General features: G+C 49.2%; 1 protein-coding gene across 1 annotated transcript in view; it reads left to right on the forward strand.

Annotated features, from left to right (window-relative positions):
- The window catches only part of LOC135510292 (protein Shroom4-like), a 104073-nt gene that overhangs the window by 45945 nt on the left and 42537 nt on the right, over positions 1-15591 (forward strand). Inside the window, 1 exon segment of the mRNA XM_064931104.1 lies at positions 1337-1488. Within this exon segment, the coding sequence (XP_064787176.1) occupies positions 1337-1488 (152 nt within the window).

Consider the following 15591-nt stretch of genomic DNA (forward strand, 5'->3'; position numbering starts at 1 on the left):
TAGGGTCCCATAGAGCTCTGGTCTAAAGTAGTGCACTATGTAGGGGATAGGGTCCCATAGAGCTCTGGTCTAAAGTAGTGCACTATGTAGGGAATAGGGTGCCATTTGGGACGGACCCAGAATGTTTCTTACTGGGCTGTTTGTTCCATGTTGTGGGGTTTTGTTGTGGGGTTTTGTGTTTCCAAGGGGACAGTGACTTGGTTGGAGTGAAGGACTGGGCCTGTCTGAATGGGACCTCAGTGGGCCCTGGTCAGAGGTAATGCACTGGACATATTAGGGTGTCTTTGCAGATGCAGCATAACAGAATTGAAGGCTTGACTTGGGATGGAAGAGTATAGGACATGTTATTGCTGGAAGCAACCAAGAATCTGACAAAACAATGTATTCAGTGTACTTGTGGTGACTCTGCTTGACTTGGATCTAAAGCAGCTGTGTGTAAAATACATGTTTTTCACCCCTCTCTCACCTCTCTCTCTCTCTCTCTCTCCGTATGTCTCTCACCTCTCTCTCTCTGTATGTCTCTCACCTCTCTCTCTCTGTATGTCTCTCTCTCTCTCTGTATGTCTCTCTCTCTCTCTCTCTCACCTCCCTCTCTGTATGTCTCTCTCTCTCTCTCTCTCCCCTGAATGTCTCTCTCTCACCTCTCTCTCACCCCTCTCTCACCTCTCTCTCTCTGTATGTCTCGCTCACCTCTCTCTCTCTCTGTATGTCTCTCTCTCTCTCTCCTCTTTCTCTCTCTGTATGTCTCTTTCCTGTCTCTCTGTCTCCCTCTCTCTGTCTCTCTCTCTCTGTATGTCTCTCTCCTGTCTCTCTCTCGCTGTATGTCTCTCTCTCTCCTTTCTCTCTGTATGTCTCTCTCTCACCTCTCTCTCTCTGTATGTCTCTCTCTCTCTATATATATATATTTATGTCTCTCTCTCTCTCTGTATGTCTCTCTCTCCTCTCTCTCTGTATGTCTCTCTCTCTCCTCTTTTCTCTCTCTGTATGTCTCTCTCCTGTCTCTCTGTCTCTGTATGTATGTCTCCCTCTCTCTGTATGTATGTCTCCCTCTCTCTGTCTCTCTCCTCTCTCTCTGTATGTCTCTCTCTTGTCTCTGTATGTATCTCTCTCCTCTCTGTCTGTCTGTCTGTCTGTCTGTCTGTCTGTCTGTCTGTCTGTCTGTCTGTCTGTCTCTCTCTATCTCTGTATGTCTATCTCTCCTCTCTGTCTGTCTGTCTGTCTGTCTGTCTGTCTGTCTGTCTGTCTGTCTGTTTGTCTGTCTCCATCTCTGTATGTCTCTCTCCTCTCTCTCTCTCTCTCTCTCTCTCTCTGTATCTCTCTCTCTCTCTTTCTCCAGATAGAAGATGATGGAAAGGCAGAACAGTGTAACAAGCTGAGGGTGGGAGATGAACTGGTGAATATTAATGGATCAGCCCTGTATGGTTCACGACAAGAGGCCCTCATTCTCATCAAGGGATCCTATAGGACACTGAAGATCACCGTACGCAGGTAGGAGCTGACAAACTAAGTGGTTCGTCACTAATTGCCACGGTCATAAACCCCAGCTATTTCTGCAATTGATCATCTTAAATGTGATTTTTAGCCTTGTCCTAACCTTTTCCCTTACCTTAACCACACTGTTAACTTTATGCCCAATCCTAAACTCGGGGTTAGGGTTTGGCCTGGGTAGGTTGTCATTATAAATAAAAGTTTGTTCTTAACAGACTTGCATAGAAAAAGTTTAAATAAAATACAAATAAAAACCTTAAATTAAATTAAGCCTAAAAAGCCCATGTGACTTTGTGGCTGTGGAATCTGACTTTGTGGCTGTGGAATCTGACTTTGTGGCTGTGGAATCTGACTTTGTGGCTGTGGAATCTGACTTTGTGTCAGAAAACCGCGTCAGTGTCTTGTGCTTGTGGGCGGTTTCTCTTCTTTCTTCACATTACATTCATTTGACGTCACAGGATAGGGTTATTCACTTCCACAACTTTCACACTAGTACGGTTGAAGGAAATTGAGATACACCCAGACAAAGTGCCCTTTGACCTTTTAGGGTTTGACAGGAAGCTGTGAATCTGTGAGGAGGACATAAGTCTGCCCTCTTTCATCCTGTGTGTGTCAGAGGGGGGTCAAGGGTGACCTATCGTTTTAATCTGATGTAAGCAGACCTCAGATCGACCAAAACACACAGCTAAGATAAAGTCTGGTGTTGTTCCCAGGATTACACACACACACACACACACACACACACACACACACACACACACACACACACACACACACACACACACACACACACACACACACACACACACACACTTTAGTGCCCCACCCTGGCAGTTTGCCTGTCTCAGCAGAACTAATGGCAGTGTTTCCACCCAGAAGCCAGTCTATCACAGACTCGCCCAGGGTCTGGATGGTAAAGAGGGACTTTCCTCTGGCCTGGTTCTCACATTGACTCCTGTCCATGTCACACTGCCTCCGTGTGGTCAGGGTGAGGACTGGACCAAATACATTTTATAGCTTGTTCCAAAGAAAGATGACAAATGAACTGACTTTAGTGGCATGATATACTTACCAATGAATAGATATGGGAGCAGTCAGCCTAGTACATCAGGGCACATAACTGTGACGCATCTCAACTACTAGAGTCTTCCTCAGGCAGCGTTGTCACAAACCCCACTATATTGTCACTCCTGTAGATATGAAGGACATGGAAAGGCCTTGCTATAAGTATGCACCAATGTGTTAAAGGGCAAATATAGCAGTGTTCATCTCAATATTAAATCTACAGTGATTGTTTCCAATTTGAAACGGTTAAAAAAATTAAACCAAAAATAGCTTCTTAGCAAAGGGCAATTTCTTAAACAATAATTTTGCTTGGATTGTCTGGGAGTGGTCTGAGTTGGGAGGTTTGGAACTCTCTTTCTTATTGGTCTATTAACTCATTTACTGCTTGGTGATGTCACCATAGAAGTCCAAAACTCCATCCCACCAAAACAGGATGACATTTCAGGAGGTCTTTTCAAACAGCTCTTACACTAAATGGACATTATATCATGATTTTACCAAGAGAGTATTCAGTACTATATATAATGACTTCACCCAGGGAGTAATCAGTACTATATATAATGACTTTTCCCAGGGAGTAATCAGTACTATATATAATGACTTTACCCAGGGAGTAATCAGTACTATAATCAGTACTATATATCATGACTTTACCCAGGGAGTAATCAGTACTATATATAATGACTTCACCCAGGGAGTATTCAGTACTATATATAATGACTTCACCCAGGGAGTAATCAGTACTATATATCATGACTTTACCAAGAGAGTATTCAGTACTATAATCAGTACTATATATAATGACTTTACCCAGGGAGTAATCAGTACTATATATAATGACTTTACCCAGGGAGTAATCAGTACTATATATAATGACATTACTCAGGGAGTAATCAGTAGTATATATAATGACTTTTCCCAGGGAGTAATCAGTACTATAATCATTAGTATATATAATTACTTTACCCAGGGAGTAATCAGTACTATAATCAGTACTATATATAATGACTTTACCAAGAGAGTAATCAGTACTATATATAATGACTTCACCCAGGGAGTAATCAGTACTATAATCAGTACTATATATAATGACTTTACCAAGAGAGTATTCAGTACTATAATCAGTACTATATATAATGACTTCACCCAGGGAGTAATCAGTACTATATATAATGACTTCACCCAGGGAGTAATCAGTACTATAATCAGTACTATATATAATGACTTTACCCAGGGAGTAATCAGTACTATATATAATGACTTCACCCAGGGAGTAATCAGTACTATATATAATGACTTCACCCAGGGAGTAATCAGTACTATAATCAGTACTATATATAATGACTTTACCCAGGGAGTAATCAGTACTATATATAATGACTTTACCCAGGGAGTAATCAGTACTATATATAATGACTTTTCCCAGGGAGTAATCAGTACTATAATCAGTACTATATATAATGACTTCACCCAGGGAATAATCAGTACTATATATAATGACTTTACCCAGGGAGTAATCAGTACTATATATAATGACATTACCCAGGGAGTAATCAGTACTATATATAATGACTTCACCCAGGGAGTAATCAGTAGTGTACTGTATGTATAATCTTTTGGTAGTAACACGTGATCTCTTCCAGTGAGTCCCAATCCTACGGTCTGTCTCTCTATTCACGCCAAACAGCTGTTCTGAACTTCACTAAGTGACCATGACTTTTTTACACCCCCTCGTCTCTCACTGAGGGAGCCAGCCGCGGCAGGATGTGTGTGGATTGAGACTGGGTTTGTGAGGGAAACCATTTATCCCGAATGGAACATTACTGTGTTCAGAAATATACAGCCAATCAGTCAATCAAATGTATTTTTTAAAGCCCTTTTTACATCAACTGATGTCACAAAGTGCTGATATAGAAACCCAGCCTAAAACCCCAAAGAGCAAGCAAAACCCCAAAGAGCAAGCAACGCTTGTGTGTGTGTGCGTGTGTGTGTGTGTGTGTGTGTGTGTGTGTGTGTGTGTGTATGTGCGTGTGTGTGTGTGTGTTTCTCGTATTTCTCTCTAATATTTCTCTCTAGTATTTCTCTCTAATATTTCTCTCTAATGTATTTCTCTCTAATGTTGTGCACAAACGTGTGTACATCCCGGATAGTGAACATTTCTCATTTGCCAAGATGATCCATCCACCTGACAGGTGTGTCATATCAAGAAGCTGATTAAACAGCATGATCATTACACAGGTGTACCTTGTGCTGGGGGACAATAAAAGGCCACTCTAAAATGTACAGTTTTGTCACACAACACAATGCCACAGATTTGAGGGAGCGTGCAGTTGGCACTCTGTTGCCTGATAATGTCAAGACCATTTCGCGACCTTCAACGTCGTGTTAGAGAATTTGTCATCGCAGACCACGTGTAACCACGCCAACCCTGGACCTACACATCCTGGTCTTTCACCCATGGGATTGTCTGAGGTAAATATTTCTGTCTGTAATCATTTTGATTGGCTGGTTCTGTCCAGTCAGGTGGACCTGTCCAGTCAGGTGACACCCATTGATCACGGCCATAAGGAATTCATTTCAATTGACTGATTTCCTTCTATGGACTGTAACTCAGTTAAATATTTGAAATTGTTGCGTGTTGCGTTCTATATTTTTGTCAATTATAGTTCACCACTGAGGGAAAAGGATACCATTTGGAATGCAGAAGTAGTCTCCTTCCTGTTTTGACAAAGCCTTTGTACCGACCAGCTGTAATACATGATGTGGTGTGTGAGAGAGAGAGAGAGAGAGAACATGGTTTTTTGTACTAGTTTTGAAATCCTGTACCTAACAACCATACATTCATTGCAATTAGACAATTCCAGGGATTGGCTCGCTATGCCTGCCCAAGGGCAGTGATGTGGCCTGTCTGGTCATATTTTCTCATAGTGTGCAGGAGAGGATATTTTCAGACATTATAGATTGTGTGTGTGTTTGTGTCCTTCCACAGTAGGTCTAAGTAACAGACAGGAAGTCAGGAAGGGAAAAGTTGGGAGTTACAGGAAGTGATGTGATGGTGAAAGAATGTCCCTTGGTCGCTCCCTTGCTGCCCACTTTGAAAAACTGACCACACACACACACACACACACACACACACACACACACACACACACACACACACACAGTCGTTCTTTTACAGTGGCAAAGGTCTCTTTCACCAATAGCCAAATCTCATGACCACCAGTATTAAAATACAAGTTTTCCCTAACCCAAGCTCCTAACCCTAAAACTAACCCTAGCTCCTAACCTTAAAACTAACCCTCGTTCCTAACCCTAAAACTAACCCTCGTTCCTAACCCTTAAACTAACCCTCGCTCCTAACCCTAACCCTAGCTCCTAACCCTAAAACTAACCCTCACTCCTAACCCTAAAACTAACCCTCGCTCCTAACCCTAGCTCCTAACCCGAAAATGAACCCTAGCTCCTAACCCTAACCCTAGCTCCTAACCCTAACCCAAGCTCCTAACCCTAAAACTAACCCCAGCTCCTAACCTTAACCATAAACCTAACCTTAGCCCTTAAACCTAACCCAAGCCCTTAAACCTAACCCTAAACCTAACCCTCACTTCTAACACTAACCCTAGCCCCTAAACCTAATCTTAAACCTAACCTTAAACCTAACCCTAAACCTAACCCATGCTCCTAACCCTAGCCCCTAAACCTAACCTTAAACCTAACCATAAACCTAACCCTAGCCCTTAAACCTAACCCTAAACCTAACCCACGCTCCTAACCCTAGCCCCTAAACCTAACCTTAAACCTAACCTTAAACCTAACCCTAAACCTAACCCTCACTCCTATTTCTAACCCTAAACCCACTAGAAATAGTATTTGATCTTGTGGGGAGCAACAGAATGTCCCCAGTTGGTCACATTTGTGTTTGATTAGTGTTCTTGTATGGACCTGGAGTATAACTAAACACACACACACTCTCTCTACCATGAGACAGTGTATTTACAGCTGCAGGGACTGTCTAAAAAGTCACCAACACTCCCCTACCATGGCCAAATGAAACAGCAAAATACTTAAATACCTAACCCTAACCCTAACCCTAACCCTAACCCTCGCTCCTAACCCTTGCTCCTAACCCTAACCCTCGATCCTAACCCTAACCCTCGCTCCTAACCCTAACCCTCGCTCCTAACCCTCGCTCCTAACCCTCGCTCCTAACCCTAACCCTCACTCCTAACTCTAACCCTCGCTCCTAACCCTAACCCTCGCTCCTAACCCTTGCTCCTAACCCTAACCCTCGATCCTAACCCTAACCCTTGCTCCTAACCCTAACCCTCGCTCCTAACCCTAACCCTAACCCTCACTCCTAACCCTAACCCTCGCTCCTAACCCTAACCCTCGCTCCTAACCCTTGCTCCTAACCCTAACCCTCGCTCCTAACCCTAACCCTCGCTCCTAACCCTAACCCTAACCCTCGCTCCTAACCCTAACCCTCGCTCCTAACCCTAACCCTCACTCCTAACCCTAACCCTCGCTCCTAACCCTAACCCTAACCCTCGCTCCTAACCCTAACCCTCGCTCCTAACCCTAACCCTCGCTCCTAACCCTAACCCTCGCTCCTAACCCTAACCCTAACCCTCACTCCTAACCCTAACCCTCGATCCTAACCCTAACCCTCGCTCCTAACCCTTGCTCCTAACCCTAACCCTCTATCCTAACCCTAACCCTAACCCTCGCTCCTAACCCTAACCCTCACTCCTAACCCTAACCCTCGCTCCTAACCCTAACCCTCGCTCCTAACCCTTGCTCCTAACCCTCGATCCTAACCCTAACCCTCGATCCTAATCCTAACCCTCCCTCCTAACCCTAACCCTCGATCCTAACCCTAACCCTCGCTCCTAACCCTAAAACTAACCCTAGCTCCTAACCCTAACCCTCGCTCCTAACCCTAAAACTAACCCTAGCTCCTAACCCTAACACTCGCTCCTAACCCTGACCCTCGATCCTAACCTTAACCCTCGCTCCTAACCCTCGCTCCTAACCCTAGCTCCTAACCCTAACCCTCGCTCCTAACCCTAACCCTTGCTCCTAACCATAACCCTCGCTCCTAACCCTAACCCTCGCTCCTAACCCTAACCCTCGCTCCTAACCATAACCCTCGCTCCTAACCCTAACCCTCGCTCCTAACCCTAACCCTTGCTCCTAACCCTGACCCTCACTTCTAACCCTAACCCTCGCTCCTAACCCTAACCCTCGCTCCTAACCCTGACCCTCGCTCCTAACCCTAACCCTCGCTCCTAACCCTAACCCTCGCTCCTAACCCTAACCCTCACTCCTAACCCTAACCCTCACTCCTAACCCTAACCCTCGCTCCTAACCCTAACCCTCACTCCGAACCCTAACCCTCGCTCCTAACACTAACCCTCGCTCCTAACCCTGACCCTCGCTCCTAACCCTAACCCTCGCTCCTAACCCTAACCCTCGCTCCTAACCCTAACCCTCGCTCCTAACCCTAACCCTCGCTCCTAACCCTAACCCTCGCTCCTAACCCTAACCCTCGCTCCTAACCCTAACCCTCGCTCCTAACTCTGACCCTCGCTCCTAACCCTAACCCTCGCTCCTAACCCTAACCCTCGCTCCTAACCCTGAACCTCGCTCCTAACCCTAACCCTCGCTCCTAACCCTGACCCTCGCTCCTAACCCTGACCCTCGCTCCTAACCCTGACCCTCGCTCCTAACCCTAACCCTCGCTCCTAACCCTAACCCTCGCTCCTAACCCTAACCCTCGCTCCTAACCCTTGTCGTGTTTATGTGTGTGTGTACCAACACTCCCCTACCATGGCCAAATGAAACAGTAAAATACTTTAGACTTTAGACTGAAGAGAGGATGAGGAGGAGAGCCATGAGAAAGAAACGAGAGGAAGAGGAGGAGAGCCATGAGAAAGAAATGAGGAAGAGGAGGAGAGCCATGAGAAAGAAACGAGAGGAAGAGGAGGAGAGCCATGAGAAAGAAACGAGGGGAAGAGGAGGAGAGACATGAGAAAGAAACGAGGAAGAGGAGAGCCATGAGAAATAAATGAGGAAGAGGAGGAGAGCCATGAGAAAGAAACGAGAGGAAGAGGAGGAGAGCCGTGAGAAAGAAACGAGAGGAAGAGGAGGAGAGCCATGAGAAAGAAATGAGGAAGAGGAGGAGAGCCATGAGAAAGAAACGAGAGGAAGAGGAGGAGAGCCATGAGAAAGAGAGGAATTGTGTTGTTTTTGGAATAGCATTGTTCTACTATTATTGATTACTTAAAGGGCTGTAGACCTTAAAGGGGATGTTCAGGATTTTACAACTTGATGGTGATGGTTCCTCACCCTGCCAGTAGTCTATGGGCCAGGGGGAAACTGTCATCTATGGATCTTTAAACAGCCACTACAAACTTGATCTAACTAGTCAATCGATGCAAGTGATGGGGCCAATTGTGCAATGTATTTTTGAATCCCGCCAAATCACCTTCAAGTGACATCAAACCAAATATGGTGCTGAGCTGATCTCCTTCCATTGGTAGCGTTGGCTGAAGTGGCTGTAATGTAAAAGAAACAATAACCGTTGTTAGCTCCTTGTCCTGTGTAGGCTAAACTGTAGAGCTATTTGGACATTAGGGCCATGTCCCAAATGTCTCTCTATCCCCATTATAGTGCACCCTATGGGCCCTGGTCAAAAGGTAGTAGTGTGCCATTTGGACCCACAAACACAGAGGAGTTTGGTTAGACCTCCCGTGCTGTGCCAAGGACCAGGACAAACAAAACCCCTTTCCTCTCTCCTTCGGACCAAACAATGGACATTCCTACCATTCCTAAGGCCTCGTCCTCTCCTCCCTCAACACATTTCATACCCCCTTTCCTTCTTCCTCTCTCTATAAGTGCCCCAAACTGTACCCTTCTCCTTATAATAGTGCACTACTTTTTTTTACCTGAGTCCTATGGAGCCAGGTCAAAAGTAATGCACTTATTAGGGTGCGATTTGGGACGGAGATCGAACCCAACACATCCACTCTCCACTTCTTTAACGCATTTCCCCGAGGAGGACAAACATTCTCTACCGCTAATCAGACCCAGGAGTGTGTGTGTGTGTGTGTGTGTGTGTGTGTGTGTGTGTGTGTGTGTGTGTGTGTGTGTGTGTGTGTGTGTGTGTGTGTGTGTGTGTGTGTGTGTGTGTGTGTGTGTGTGTGTGATTACTGCTGCTGGCTCCTCATGGCTTCTATTAGCTGTCCCATTAAACAGGGATTACATGATACATGACCCTCCACATTCACACTCTCACACTCACACACTTACACACTCACACAAGTACACACTCACACACTCTCACACATACACACTCACACAAGTACACTCTCACACATACACACTCACACAAGTACACACTCACACATGTACACACTCACACACTCTCACACGTACACACTCACACACTCTCACACATACACACTCACACAAGTACACACTCGCACACTCTCACACTCACACACGTACACACTCACACATGTACACACTCACACACTCTCACACTCACACACTCTCACACTCACACACTCTTACAACCAGGCTCAGTAACAAACAGGATGTTGTCCTGCGGTGGACTTCACCCTTCCTGATGGAGCCCCTGGATGGACCTTAGGCTCACTGTGGGTGGGTGGTGTAGTTGATGGAGCCCCTGGATGGACCTTAGGCTCACTGTGGGTGGGTGGTGTAGTTGATGGAGCCCCTGAATGGACCTTAGGCACACTGTGGGTGGGTGGTGTAGTTGATGGAGCCCCTGGATGGACCTTAGGCTCACTGTGGGTGGGTGGTGTAGTTGATGGAGCCCCTGGATGGACCTTAGGCTCACTGTGGGTGGGTGGTGTAGTTGATGGAGCCCCTGGATGGACCTTAGTGTCATTGTGGGTGGGTGGTTTAGTTGATGGAGCCCCTGGATGGACCTTAGGCTCACTTTGCTGATTAACTGGTATGCAGTGGGTGGTGTAATTTATGGGGGACCACAAAGCAAATGAAAAATGGCAATGATTGGTCTAGGGCTGTGGTGGTCACCTGAACACACTGGGACTAGGGCTGTGGTGGTCACCTGAACACACTGGGACTAGGGCTGTGGTGGTCACCTGAACACACTGGGACTAGGGCTGTGGTGGTCACCTGAACACACACTGGGACTAGGGCTGTGGTGGTCACCTGAACACACACTGGGACTAGGGCTGTGGTGGTCACCTGAACACACTGGGACTAGGGCTGTGGTGGTCACCTGAACACACACTGGGACTAGGGCTGTGGTGGTCACCTGAACACACTGGGACTAGGGCTGTGGTGGTCACCTGAACACACTGAGACTAGGGCTGTGATGGTCACCTGAACACACTGGGACTAGGGCTGTGGTGGTCACCGGAAAACACACTGGGTCTAGGGCTGTGGTGGTCACCGGAAAACACACTGGGACTAGGGCTGTGGTGGTCACGATAACACACACTGGGACTAGGGCTGTGGTGGTCACCATAACACACTGCGACTACGGCTGTGGTGGTCACCATAACACACTGGGACTAGGGCTGTGATGGTCACCTGAACACACACTGGGACTAGGGCTGTGGTGGTCACCTGAACACACACTGGGACTAGGGCTGTGGTGGTCACCTGAACACACACTGGGACTAGGGCTGTGGTGGTCACGATAACACACACTGGGACTAGGGCTGTGATGGTCACCTGAACACACTGGGACTAGGGCTGTGGTGGTCACCATAACACACTGGGACTAGGGCTGTGGTGGTCACCATAACACACACTGGGACTAGGGCTGTGGTGGTCACCGTAACACACACTGGGACTAGGGCTGTGGTGGTCACCATAACACACACTGGGACTAGGGCTGTGGTGGTCACCATAACACACACTGGGACCAGGGCTGTGGTGGTCACCATAACACACACTGGGACTAGGGCTGTGGTGGTCACCTGAACACACTGGGACTAGGGCTGTGGTGGTCACCTGAACACACACTGGGACTAGGGCTGTGGTGGTGGCCTGAACACACACTGGGACTAGGGCTGTGGTGGACACCTGAACACACTGGGACTAGGGCTGTGGTGGTCACCATAACACACTGGGACTAGGGCTGTGATGGTCACCTGAACACACACTGGGACTAGGGCTGTGGTGGTCACCTGAACACACACTGGGACCAGGGCTGAGGTGGTCACCATAACACACACTGGGACTAGGGCTGTGGTGGTCACGATAACACACACTGGGACTAGGGCTGTGATGGTCACCTGAACACACTGGGACTAGGGCTGTGGTGGTCACCGGAACACACTGGGACTAGGGCTGTGGTGGTCACCGTAACACACTGGGACTAGGGCTGTGGTGGTCACCTGAACACACTGGGACTAGGGCTGTGGTGGTCACCTGAACACACTGGGACTAGGGCTGTGATGGTCACCTGAACACACTGGGACTAGGGCTGTGGTGGTCACCTGAACACACACTGGGACTAGGGCTGTGGTGGTGGCCTGAACACACACTGGGACTAGGGCTGTGGTGGTCACCTGAACACACTGGGACTAGGGCTGTGGTGGTCACCTGAACACACTGGGACTAGGGCTGTGGTGGTCACCATAACACACTGGGACTAGGGCTGTGATGGTCACCTGAACACACACTGGGACTAGGGCTGTGGTGGTCACCTGAACACACACTGGGACCAGGGCTGAGGTGGTCACCATAACACACACTGGGACTAGGGCTGTGGTGGTCACGATAACACACACTGGGACTAGGGCTGTGATGGTCACCTGAACACACTGGGTCTAGGGCTGTGGTGGTCACCTGACCACACTGGGACTAGGGCTGTGGTGGTCACCGGAACACACTGGGACTAGGGCTGTGGTGGTCACCGTAACACACTGGGACTAGGGCTGTGGTGGTCACCTGAACACACTGGGACTAGGGCTGTGGTGGTCACCTGAACACACTGGGACTAGGGCTGTGGTGGTCACCTGAACACACTGGGACTAGGGCAGTGGTGATCACCTGAACACACTGGGACTAGGGCTGTGGTGGTCACCATGACACACACTGGGACTAGGGCTGTGGTGGTCACCATAACACACACTGGGACTAGGGCTGTGGTGGTCACCTGAACACACTGGGACTAGGGCTGTGGTGGTCACCATAACACGCACTGGGACTAGGGCTGTGGTGGTCACCTGAACACACACTGGGACTAGGGCTGTGGTGGTCACCTGAACACACACTGGGACCAGGGCTGAGGTGGTCACCTGAACACACTGGGACTAGGGCTGTGGTGGTCACCATAACACACACTGGGACTAGGGCTGTGGTGGTCACGATAACACACACTGGGACTAGGGCTGTGATGGTCACCTGAACACACTGGGTCTAGGGCTGTGGTGGTCACCTGAACACACTGGGTCTAGGGCTGTGGTGGTCACCGGAACACACTGGGTCTAGGGCTGTGGTGGTCACCTGAACACACTGGGTCTAGGGCTGTGGTGGTCACCGGAACACACTGGGACTAGGGCTGTGGTGGTCACCGGAACACACTGGGACTAGGGCTGTGGTGGTCACCTGAACACACACTGGGACTAGGGCTGTGATGGTCACCTGAACACACGGGACTAGGGCTGTGGTGGTCACCTGAACACACTGGGACTAGGGCTGTGGTTGTCACCTGAACACACTGGGACCAGGGCTGTGATGGTCACCTGAACACACGGGACTAGGGCTGTGGTGGTCACCTGAACACACACTGGGACTAGGGCTGTGGTGGTCACCATAACACACTGGGACTAGGGCTGTGGTGGTCACCTGAACACACACTGGGACTAGGGCTGTGGTGGTCACCTGAACACACTGGGACTAGGGCTGTGGTGGTCACCATAACACACACTGGGACTAGGGCTGTGGTGGTCACCTGAACACACTGGGACTAGGGCTGTGGTGGTCACTGGAAAACACACTGGGACTAGGGCTGTGGTGGTCACCATGACACACACTGGGACTAGGGCTGTGGTGGTCACGATAACACACACTGGGACTAGGGCTTTGGTGGTCACCATAACACACTGGGACTAGGGCAGTGGTGGTCATCCGGACACACTAGGACTACGGCTGTGGTGGTCACCATAACACACTGGGACTAGGGCTTTGGTGGTCACCTGAACACACTGGGACTAGGGCTGTGATGGTCACCTGAACACACAATGGGACTAGGGCTGTGTTGGACACCTGAACACACACTGGGACTAGGGCTGTGGTGGTCACCTGAACACACACTGGGACTAGGGCTGTGGTGGTCACCTGAACACACACTGGGACTAGGGCTGTGGTGGTCACCTGAACACACACTGGGACTAGGGCTGTGGTGGTCACCTGAACACACACTGGGACTAAGGGCTGTGGTGGTCACCATAACACACACTGGGACTCGGGCTGTGGTGGTCACCATAACACACACTGGGACGAGGGCTGTGGTGGTCACCATAACACACACTGGGACTAGGGCTGTGATGGTCACCTGAACACACTGGGACTAGGGCTGTGGTGGTCACCATAACACACACTGGGACCAGGGCTGTGGTGGTCACGATAACACACACTGGGACTAGGGCTGTGATAGTCACCTGAACACACAATGGGACTAGGGCTGTGGTGGTCACCTGAACACACTGGGACTAGTGCTGTGGTGGTCACCTGAACACACTGGGACTAGGGCTGTGGTGGTCACCTGAACACACTGGGACTAGGGCTGTGGTGGTCACGATAACACACACTGGGACTAGGGCTGTGGTGGTCACCATAACACACACTGGGACTAGGGCTGTGGTGGTCACCGGAACACACTGTGACTAGGGCTGTAGTGGTCACTGTAACACACAATGGGACTAGGGCTGTGGTGGTCACCTGAAAACACACTGGGACTAGGGCTGTGGTGGACAGGAGCTGTGGTGGAACACATACTGGAGATAGGGGGGAAGATGGGGGAGGAGGGGGAGGAGTGGAGTGGAGGAGGAGAGAGAGAGGGAGGAGAGGAGAGTAAAAGGAGAGAGGAGGAGAAGGAGAGAGTGGAGGGGAAGAGGAGGAGAGAGTGGAGAGGATGAGAGATTGGGGGAGGAGGAGGAGAGAGTGGAGAGGAGGAGAGATTGGGGGAGGAGGATGAGAGAGTGGGGGGAGGAGAGAGGGGGAGGAGGGGAGAGTGGATTGTAGGGTAGGAGAGAGGGGTGAGTGGAGAGGAGGAGAGAGTGGGGGAGAGGAGAGAGTGGAGAGGAGGAGAGTGGGGGGTGGAAAGGAGGAGAGAGTGGGGGAGAGTGGAGAGGAGGAGGAGAGATTGGAAAGAGTGGGGAGGGGTGAGGAGGAGGAGAGAGTGGAGAGGGGGAGGGGGGAGAAGGAGGAGAAGGGAGGCCGAGACAGGGTATTTAGGTTGTGATGATAGTTGCCCCTCAACCATCTGAGGTAAGGAGATATGTAACACATCTAAACACACACTTTTGAAGTTTCAACACAGCTGTGGCCTCTAGGAAATCCTCTTTAACCTTGGTTCAGACTAAAGCTGCCACTGTGGCCTCTAGGAAATCCTCTTGAACCATGGTTCAGACTAAAGCTGCCACTGTGGCCTCTAGGAAATCCTCTTGAACCTTGGTTCAGACTAAAGCTGCCACTGTGGCCTCTAGGAAATCCTCTTTAACCTTGGTTCAGACTAAAGCTGCCACTGTGGCCTCTAGGAAATCCTCTTGAACCGTGGTTCAGACTAAAGCTGCCACTGTGGCCTCTAGGAAATCCTCTTGAACCTTGGTTCAGACTAAAGCTGCCACTGTGGCCTCTAGGAAATCCTCTTGAACCGTGGTTCAGACTAATACTGGGGGTTAGACATTATACTGCCTTCTAGAATCTAACCAGGGGTTCCACACTTTCATTTACAATCATACCCCTCTCTTTCCTATACTCTGCTGAGGACCTCCCCTCTCTCCTCCTCTCTCTCCTCCTCCATATACC

Source organism: Oncorhynchus masou, chromosome 23 (assembly GCF_036934945.1).
Source record: "Oncorhynchus masou masou isolate Uvic2021 chromosome 23, UVic_Omas_1.1, whole genome shotgun sequence".
Taxonomy (NCBI): Eukaryota; Metazoa; Chordata; class Actinopteri; order Salmoniformes; family Salmonidae; genus Oncorhynchus; species Oncorhynchus masou.